At 28.3% G+C, this 10,875-nt stretch overlaps 2 protein-coding genes across 7 annotated transcripts in view; one reads left to right on the top strand and one right to left on the bottom strand.

Moving 5' to 3' along the window:
* The first annotated feature begins 318 nt into the window (after positions 1–318).
* Positions 319–5,579, top strand: LOC108691110 (protein BCCIP homolog). The gene is made up of 3 exons (XM_018198759.1): positions 319–502; positions 4,644–4,904; positions 5,029–5,579. The coding sequence occupies exons 1-3, from the start codon at positions 347–349 to the stop codon at positions 5,563–5,565; spliced, it is 954 nt and encodes a 317-aa protein (XP_018054248.1). The 5' UTR covers positions 319–346; the 3' UTR covers positions 5,566–5,579.
* Positions 5,580–6,437: 858 nt separating this feature from the next.
* The window catches only part of LOC108691109 (shootin-1), a 14,989-nt gene continuing 10,551 nt past the window's right edge, over positions 6,438–10,875 (bottom strand). For all 6 annotated transcript variants that reach the window (XM_018198752.1, XM_018198755.1, XM_018198758.1 and 3 more), the window contains exons 8-10: positions 6,942–7,467; positions 6,781–6,839; positions 6,438–6,608 (exon numbers count right to left, since the gene is read on the bottom strand). In XM_018198752.1, the coding sequence (XP_018054241.1) occupies positions 6,462–6,608; positions 6,781–6,839; positions 6,942–7,467 (732 nt within the window). In that variant the 3' untranslated portion in view covers positions 6,438–6,461. The remainder of the gene's footprint in view (positions 6,609–6,780; positions 6,840–6,941; positions 7,468–10,875) is intronic.

The following is a 10,875-nucleotide window of genomic DNA, read 5'->3' as shown; positions in this document are numbered from 1 at the left end:
CTAACGAAATATGCCAATCAGATGCAAGAGCTCACGGAGCGCTCAGGGTATAGCCACAAACTTGCATAGACTGTGATCAAAATCCCGCTATTTTAAAACATTTGATGGACCAATTAGAAGAAAGAATTTTACAAACTGATCAATTAAAAAACACTTCAAAGCGTTTGCAGCATCGCGTTGACCGTGTACCCATATCGTACAATGTATGCATAACGAAAATTATCCAATCACATTTACGTGCATCTTTATAAGAGAAATACAATTGGATAATTTTTTTCTTTATACATACGTTTATGCGACTATGCAATTTGTATGGATATACTCTCACTGAGCGGTGTAGTACTGAATGCATCCATTGATTGATGTATCTAATGACGTGAATGTCATAGTTATGGCTGCTCCAGTAAAGAAACGTGAAATTCAGCAGAAATTGCACGACGATGATGAAAATCACATCTCGTCCAGCAGTGAGGACGAGGAATATGAGATCGCGAATAAACAAGTGAGATAGATTTCCATTTACTTATGAGATGTCTTAATAATCAATGGTTAACCTCACTCAGCAAACACGCGGTCGTGTTCTGCTGTCGATCTATTTATTTCATTATTTGTAGTATTTTCGACTATAGCGGATTTTAATCTGATTCGGGGGGATTGGTTTAATGATGCCCCAAACTTTACTATTAGTAGAGCATGTTAAGTCCAATCTACAATTGTATAAGTGTAGTTGATAAGTTGGTTGTATTGTAAGAATCAACTGATCACAGTCGAATATTTTTCTCATATTTGATTAATTGGCTAATTCTTACCACTACTTACAATTATGCTTATGTGAATGGATTTAACCAATAGCAAAGCATTAATCTAAATAAAAAGGTTGATTTAAAGGGTTTATCTCGTGGGACATTAAGCAGGTGCTAGGCTGATTTCAGAATCATCATCTGCACTCAGATATTGTTTTAGCTTTGTTTAACATTTTTGAATAAGGATAAAAACATCTGGGTGATGATTCTAACCTTATCTACAATAGTTACACGAGTTGTGTTGCACGTCATGAAATTTAGTGTGTTTAGCGGATTCATCAGTTGAATGAATGCTTTTTGCTACTGATATATTCTTCTAGATCCAAAAATTTGATTGAATCTAGAAGAACACATCAATAACAGCGAACACTTACTCAATTGTTGAATCCACTGAACGCAGCCAATGTCACAGGAATATTGTTTTTAGTATGATTGTCGCAAGAGTTCTTGTTATAGAGAGTTGAAGTTGGCTGAACTTTGTACAAGAGCTCTTGTGACTGCGACAACCATAGGACTAGAAAAAATATTCTTGAGACATTGACTGTCCATATGACTTGTAGATGAGGCTTTCTGAATGCAGTCCTGTAGTCAAAAATGCTATTAGTTTATTTTAGTTCATCTAAATGCAGGATTAACATAATACATTATGACATACATGCGAAAATCATTGTTGAGATAATATCATGCAAGTGAAAGCTCTATCTATATGCTATTCTAATATGAATGATTGCTGTTCAATAGAAAATGAAATATTGTCAACTCTATAATTTTTAATATTTAGTCTATAGATCCTAAATCAGGAAAACTGAGAAAAATATTTTTATGAAGATGAAATGTGATGTAAAAGTTTTAAATGCTACATTTATTTTTAAAAATATTTATTTATATTTAAGATTGCCACATCATCAAAATTTTCAAAATTAGAATATATGTCAAAAATCTTGAATATTTTGCTTGAAACTGATATGTATTAAAATGCATATACGTTAGTAAAATTGATCAGAATATTAAACAAACAATTATTTCACATCTAATTGTTCATTAGTGTTACTAATTGAAAAGATTGAGCAATCATATGTTGCAATCATACATAGTTGATTATTCTCTTCATATTCAACTGTGATTGGTCAGTTTCTTATAGCTAAAGAATTACTACACTATTTATTAAATAAATCAGTAATAATGCAGAATAATGCAGAAGAAGAGTCAAATGGTCTGTTCATGTTGGAGTCCCTAAATATTTTTGTACTTAAAATGAAATAGATATATATGTATACATTGAAAAGAAAGGAAGCAAAGATGTTGAGTGCGAAAAGTGTGTGCAACACGAATCAACCTAAAGTAAAAAATTTAAAAGATTTCTTAAAACCACAGGACACTCATAATTACCCCAGATGTTTTCAGAAATAAAAAAAGAAATAAATAAATTTTCCTAAAAAAAGAGAACAGTGTCTGGGAAAAAATATATGGATGGCAATCCTATCTATATTATACTTTTTCTATATTATATAAATTATTTTCATTATCAAATCTTGGTTGAATTTGTATTGTTCAACAGTAATAAAATAGAAAAGAGTATTAATATGTAATAATTTCATGAATCTGACTGACATTTTTGAGTAGAAGTAGAAACAATATACCTTTGATAAGTTTAGATTTTGATGCAATGTGTATGTATACATGCAATAGTAACTATGTATACATGCAATAGTAACTATATATTTATTAATAATAACCAAATATGACATACAAGTTATATTTTTTCATTCTATTAGTTTCTATAATCAAATTGTACTGATTTGTACCAAATTAGACTTATTATTTATGTCTGTTGCATTGCAGATAATATGCAAGAAATTGTAGGAAAAGTTAATAAAATAATGTATTTCTAAGAATATTTATTAATTATCAATATTGTAATAATATTTGAATACTGTAGTAATGTTAAGGAATGGATATACATATATTTATTTTGTGCATTTAATTTTTTTTTTTAATATATGCATATACACGATATTGTACAAGTAATACACAATGGCAGAATTATTTTTCACATTTTTGAAGCAAATTATTAATATTATGAATATCACAGTAGGAACAGCAAATTGTAAGGTAACTGGAGATCGTATACTCCTAAACTTTGCGATTTTTTTTAATTTTTTGCTGAGCTGAAAATTGAGAATTAACGATCAAATTAAAAAAAAGGAAACATTTCTGTAATGTTAAAAAAATATTTTCAAATATTTATATAAGTGCAGTAAAGATTTTAAAAAAAGCAGCATTTTGCGCATATTGTGTACATGTGTACATGTGTACATGTGTACTCAATATAATTCATATATTTTCTCTTTTTCATACGAAAATATTAGAAACATGGAAAGTAAAGATTCGCGACGTTATTTTTATAAGTTTATAAATTTATTGCACACAAATACATTAATGTATAAAAATTAAAAAAAAATTTTTTTTTTAGACATTTATATAAGATACTTGATCTGACATTTCACATATGAACACATCTTAATCTTTTTCTCTTAACATTAAATAAAGGTAAAGATTATAAATATCTTTATACTGATATAAAAGAAAGTTATTTTTATCAACGTATTTATAAAACAATAATAACTTAATCAAACATTGTTAATTTCTCCTTTTTAAAACTGTTTATGAATATTCACAATTCAAACAAGGAAAACGCCCTTTATGTTATTTTTAGTTAATCCCACACAATCTTCATGAACATGTGTTACAAATGTCATACTTATTGACTCTCATTATATCTTCCTGAGATATATTTCACAGAGCCTGTGTATTCTGTACACAACTATCGACAATTGTCAATAATTAATAACCAATAAGAACGATCCTGAAAAAAAACACGATTCTGCTGATCGTTATTACTTAATGATATTGATAACTGTCGGTAGATGTGTACAGAATACGAACTCAGAACTATAATTCTTTCAAGACTTGCTTTCGAGACTCCTTTTTTTTTGCCGTTTTCTTGATTATTTTCTTGATTGCTTTAGATGAAGCACTTAAAGCATCTGCTTCTTTTAGAGAGGAAAATAATTCTTTCTGTATTGATTTCACCAGCTAAAGAATTCCTTTTTTGTTTAATTATAAACGAAAGGTGATAAAAATATAAATTAACATATTATTGAAAGTTGAACAGAGCTACAATAACATAAACTACTGAAAGTAATAACTACATTTGATAGAAAGCAATTTTATGTTTAAATAACAAAATGAATAATATGATTTATAAATTGATACAATCATATGGATCACTTGCATGAGTTACTGCTATCTGTTTAATATTAATATAATTACTTAAAGATAAAAATAAAGTAATCGGACTCAATTTGGGCGTAGACTCAAAACGCTCTATTCACTAAAGAGTGATAGCATTTTGAGTATATGCCCAGATTAAGTCCGATTACTTCATTTTTATCTTTATGACGTAGAAAAGTATTTGAAGAAAATATTAATTTAAGTCGTGTAATTACCTGCGAATTAATATAAAATATAAAATTTATGTATAGTAATTTATGTATTTCTTTCTAATTTATTTAGAGAAATGTTAAATAATAAGACGCGTAACATATTTTATTGTCACATTTTTATCAAAGTGGGAAAATGCGATTTTTTCCCAGTCAAAGTACATTTCTATATAATTCAAACAAATCAAACATTGTCGATACATCAACATCATGTAACATATCAAACTAACATCCATGAATGTTAATTAATTTTTTTGAAGTTTGATTATAATCATTAATTAACATATTTGCTTTATAAAACTAGATAGTGCAATACTGTAATAAGTATAAATTTTAGGGGATAGAATTTCAAGTGGATTTTGAGGGTCGCAATCCACAAGATCCAGACTATCATGGAATTAAAACATTACTGCAACAACTTTTCCTTAAAGCACACATTGATTTGGGTGGATTGACGGATTTAATAATTTCTCAAAATTATGTAGGATCAGTCGTTAAACAATCTGAAGAAATTGATGAATCTGATGATGGTGAAGATAGTAATGACATCAATGATGTATTTGGTATTACAACTGTCATTAATGTTTCTGATAAACAGGTAAGTAAAAAATTGATAATGATATATAATCATTATCAAACTGAGAAATTTATTATTAATATTTATTTGTCAATTTTATTTATTTATTTTATTTATTTTATTTAAAAAAGTTAATTTTTTTCAGAACATTTTGTGTATACAACAATTGAGACATCTACTGAAACAGCTAGCAGATGAACACGCAACTGATACAGTTAATACTATGATAAAAAATGTACTGGAGAACGACGCAGCACAATTGGGTTTGCTCATTAATGAAAGATTTGTTAACATTCCCGCCAAGATTTCAGTACCACTTCTTGAAAACTTAATTTCCGAATTGAAACGTGCCAATAACAGAAATATGCCATTCAATTTTTCCTATTACGTACTTATATGTAAATTATACAAGTCAGAAGATAAAAGAGCCGGGAAAAAGGCAAAAAGTAAGAATAGGAATGGTACTGAACCATCAATATTGTGGAGTAACCCAGAAGAGGAGATCTTTGCGGAGGAAGCAATTGTTAGTTTCGAATTTTCTGTCGAAGAAGAAGCGGACAGTGGTTTATCCGGAACGTGGACTGAAACGGACGACGAGATGATACCTTATAGACGAGTACTACTTTTTGAAGCTTCAAAATTGCAATCAATATTTGATAAAATACAGAATCAGTTTTCTTAATTAATTTCATAAATTGTGCTAACATTTTCTTAAACGAACGATATGGCTAACAAGAGAAGTTCGACAAGTGTAAAATAAAAAATCTCTCTTTGCATAAGTTTAGAATAGATAGATCTAATAACGAATAATTTTTTTTATACTTAGATTTATATATTCGAGAGATACCGTATTACGTGTGAAAGCAACGGACTCATGATTAACAGATCGCGAGTTCAAACTCCGCATCCCGTATATACAGAAAAATTTCGTAATCCATACTGACTTAGCAGGAGTTGTAGAGGAACTCTTTAGATCTAGGTCTCTTTGACTAGACATATAAGGACTAATATAATTCTATCCATATCCTCCAATACTATTATTTGGTTCATCTTTAAACTTATATAAAATTTGTTTTTTATTTTACATTTACCGAACTTGTGAGTTTTTTGCAAAATTTCCTATTTATGAACGGAAAATATACTTCTTATAGATAGTTTTTTATATATCTGCATATATAACATATATAATATAACAGTACATTACATTAAACTTATAATACAACTTTTACATAATGCTTATATTATAAACTATTTCTAAGAATTTCGCATATGGTTCCTTTTCATTCTTTTATTTTTATTTTTCTTAATATGAAACTTACAAAATATTTGCAAAATGGCCATCGACTTAGAACTCGTCTGGAGATTTCATTTTCAGTAGTATAAAAATTACTTTTACAGTAATAAATAGATTTTGTGAAATTTAGATTGAGCAAGGCAGATCTATAAAACAAAATGTACACATAATATAACAAATATCGCGTACTGTCAAATAATTGTATAATTTAATCAATTGTTTATATAAAATTTGTCAAGTTTTTGTTGGAATTACAAATGTATCCATTCAATTAATTCTCATTACTATGACGCTGTGTCTGCAAATTTTAATGATTGCCTTATTGGCTTGGCTCTTCGTCTCATAGTACCGAGAATATTTAACATTTCAGAAACTGCTGGCGGCTTACTTTCTGCTTCTTGTCGTCTTTTCCTCTCTTCTTCTCTTTGTTTCTGAAATTAATGTCTTACTTAAATATGCATGTTAAAATCGAGCAAAAGAAATATTGCATTTTGTTTAAAAATAAATGTCATTCAAAAACAAAAGACATACGGATTTAAAGGATGTTTGAGAAGTTAACGGTACTTTATAATGTATTCTAAATATTTATATAATTTAACTTACATCTGTTTGTTTTAATGTGAAACGTCCGCCTTTAATTTGATTAATAATATCATCGATAGCTGAAAAATCACATATGATGCATTATATAACTTTTATACATTTACAATAAAACAAAACAATTCATGATCGACAAAATGAGACACAAGATTGTGTATAATTACCAGGTTGTTGCGCAACTGTAGGTGTTTTTTTCGGTGTAATACCAAGCATATTTTCCATATCGCTTACAGCTGAAGTCAGTTTTTCTTTAGTCAACAATTTTATTGATGACTGGCTAATTGTCGACATCAGTGGTGGTGGAGGAGGTGGCGGTAACGGTGGCGGTGGCGGTTTTGAAACTTTCTCCTCTAACTCTTTGATTTTCTGTTTTAAGCAATGTACAACGTTTTCCAATTCTTCCATCGATTTCTCCGCTCTTTCGGCTCTCTGAACAACTACTTCTAACTCTGATTCCGCGAGCTTTAATTTTTCTTCGACAATTTCAAATTCTACATTCGATTCTTTCTCCTCTAATTTCTCCTGTAACATCTGTATTTGAGAAGCATGATTTTGCTGTTCTTCTTCTAATAGCCTCTTTAGGGATTCCACCTCTTGCAAAACGGTTAACAATCTCCCATTCGGATCGTCTCCGACCCCGGCCATAAGAAGAGCGCTTTGATGTGCTAAGATATTTCGTTCTTTCTGGACCTAAATAAATAGTCAGCTATAATCAGCACAATATATGAAAGTGACTCCCATTTTTAATATTATTTAATTCCCCAGATCTTATTCTTTTCTTTTCGCGTTTAAAAAATAAAAAAATTCGATTTCTTATTTTAAGATAATCTAAACAGTATGAACAATTTTTAATACTGTCCGACACAGATTTTAAATCACGAATTGGACAAAGTAATTCTTACAAATTTTTTGTTGCTGAAAATGAATTCATAAATGAAATTGCTTTCTCTATCATGTTATGTTTCGAGAAAATCGAGCCTAAATGTGCCGAAAATTTTTTAGGTACTTTTGAACTAATGTGTCTCAAAAACGAAATGTGTGATAGAATAATTTCATGTACGAATTTTTGTTTTCGTAGATAAATATCTCTTTGAAGACCGCTTATATACAATTTTATTAATCACTTGTAATGGTTTGTAGATTGCTGATTATGAAACTGAAATCAAAATTATCATATATAATTTAAAGAATTAACAAAACTTGATTTGAATGAAAATAATAGCACTATGGATTCTATAGAAAAAATATAAGTATAAGTGCATTGCATTATTTTTCCTTATTTGTTGAAAAAAAAATACAATATAAATTTTAAAAAGATTACATTTATCTACGGATAAATCTTTTGAGGACTCTTCTTATCATTATAACTATTACTTTTTTGCATAAAATAGCCAATACAATAGATGAGTTTTTATTGCTAAAAACGTATAGTAATTAAAATTGCTCTATCACGTCACGTTTTAAATTTTATATCAAAAGTATCTAAAAAAATTATTTTTAGCATTAGATTCAATTTTTTTCGAAAATATAGTGTTAGAGCAATTTCATCCACAAATTCATTTTCAACAACAAAAATCTGTAGATTTTACTTGTAGTGTATAAAAAAAAGTTTAAAGGAAAATATCTAAAAAGGCCAATTATTGAGGGAATCTAAAAATGGTCGTAAAAGGACACTTTTAAAATTTGTACAATTATCATCTTGAAACTCCATACATTCATAAAAGAAAGCTTTTTACCCAGAAAAGCTTAAAAAAATCTAAAAATAAAGTAGGTTGTTTGAATGCTTTGCAAAAAGTTTATTTTATTTCTAATGAACAACAGATTTTGAATTTATGATTTATTGAAAACGAAACGTGTGTTTATATTTAACACATGTTGAACCATTAAATATTATTATACGTTAAATATATTAAGACTACTAGGGAGATCCACAAATATACAGGATGTTCTACTCAAAACAAAGCACCGAAATATATCGAAAATTGAATCCGGTAGGCAAAAATGTTTTAGATAAAAGTTGTGTGTGCATTCGTGTGTACGTGGTTTAAAAGTGGAAAAATAATGGTAAAATCAATTTAAAAAAAAAAAGTTTTTTAAGGAGTTAGACCGGTGTGACTAGCTATAAAAATAGATAATTTTTAAGCGTGGATTGCAGAAGAAGTAATAAAGCTGCAGAGCTTGTGTTTTGGTATCTCATTCAAGTGGTACACATTGCATATAAATATGCAAAAAAAAAGAAAAATAATCTTAACATTATTTATTAAAATATCATGAAAGAGCAATTTTTTTCGCATCAGTCATTGGTCGATGATTCCGCCATTGGATCGTATGAAATAAAAATAAAAAAAAATTACTGCAGTGTATTGTATTCCCTAATATTGACCGAGCTTATTCAAAATTTATTAAAATTTGATTGAAAAAAAATTTTTTTAACTTTTGGTTTGACTTTTGGCACAAATATTGTTAATTAATTTATTAGTATCTTGCAAAATAATAATGATATTATAAAAATCCTCGGTCAATACTTAGAGAATACTATAAGGATAATAAAAAAAACCAAAATTTAAATTTAAATCAATCCGATGAGTACATCCTGAGAAACCTTTGACATCGTTTTGAAAAACAAAGATTTCAAGAAAAACGCATTTAAAGTTCTACAACATCTTTATTTCATATAATGCAAATTTTGTAAGCTTTGTAATTCAGAAACTAACTCGAATTTATACTTAAGACCTTTTTACTTAGACCTTTTGTTCCATATTCTAGGTTTCAACTACTTTTTAATGTAAAAAAAATTTTACACTAGTCTAATCCCTTAAAGTGATCCTTTTTTTTAATGGAATAATATAAATTTTTTATGATATGTGATGACTCCTTTAAATATTCTACATATAAAAGTGTTAAAATAGATATGTCAAAGAATCGATAGTTTACGAGATATTTAATATTATTTTATATTAATATGTATTAAATAAAATGTAAAAAATATTTCGTGAATTATTTTTTTTTATATCTCTACCTTAACATGTTTATATGCAAAATAATTAAAGGAATCATATTATATAAAAAATCATATCATTCCATTAAAAAAAGTGGATTTTACTATTATTTATCTTCTTTCAAGCCATACAATTTCAGAAACATTTTTGCTTACCAGGTTCAATTTTCGATATATTTCGATGTTTTGTTTTGGATAGGATATCCTGTACATTTGTGTATCTCCCTGATAATGTATTCTTACAATATTTAATAGTCCAACATGTGTTAAATATAAACACACCATTTCGAAATCTATGTTCATTAGTAACAAAATGAATTCTTTTTCAAAGTATTCAAATAATCTACTTCATTATTTTGAAAAGATTTCTCAAGCTTTCTTGGGTAAATAAGCCTTTTTTTCATGAATGGACTTTCAAGATGACTGCATAGATTTTAAAAGTGTCCGTTCACAACTAAAGTTGGCCATTTTTAGATTTTTCCTTTGTCGAATAGTGCAATTATATATTTTATATATATATATATATATACCACCTTGATCAAAAAGTTCCCGGAATTAGCACCAGGTGATGCTCTGAGTCAGCTGATTTGAGTTCTGTTTTTAGGTTGCCACATCTATCATTGACATTCCCACTAAATTTTATCACCATACCTTTTGTAAAAGTTATGGTCTTGAGTACATCTACCTCTGTATTTTCGATTTTTTACAGTTTTAAAAATGGAGTTGAATTTGCAATAACGAGTTTGTATTAAATTTTGCGTTAAAAACGAATTCAATGGTAAAAATCTTGGAAATGTTCATCTGATATGGCTCACTGCGATTTTTTTCTGTTCGATCGAGTCAAAAAACCATTACGGGGAACGCGTTTTAACAGCCGAAAGGAGATAATGGAAAAATCGAAGACGGCTCTAATGGCTATATCGACAATAGAGTTTCAGAAATGTTTCGAAAGCTGGATCAAGCGCTGGTATAAGTGCGTTGCAATCGATGGGGAGTACTTTGAAGGGGATAATATCACTTTTGATGAATAAAACTTGTATTTTAAATTTTCTGAATGAATTCCAGGAACTTTTTGATCAAGATAGTATATATATATATAT

The sequence above is a fragment of the Atta colombica genome, unplaced genomic scaffold (assembly GCF_001594045.1).
Source record: "Atta colombica isolate Treedump-2 unplaced genomic scaffold, Acol1.0 scaffold39, whole genome shotgun sequence".
Taxonomy (NCBI): Eukaryota; Metazoa; Arthropoda; class Insecta; order Hymenoptera; family Formicidae; genus Atta; species Atta colombica.
The sequence above is the reverse complement of the archived record's forward strand: the minus strand, read 5'-3'. Positions and strand labels throughout refer to the sequence as shown.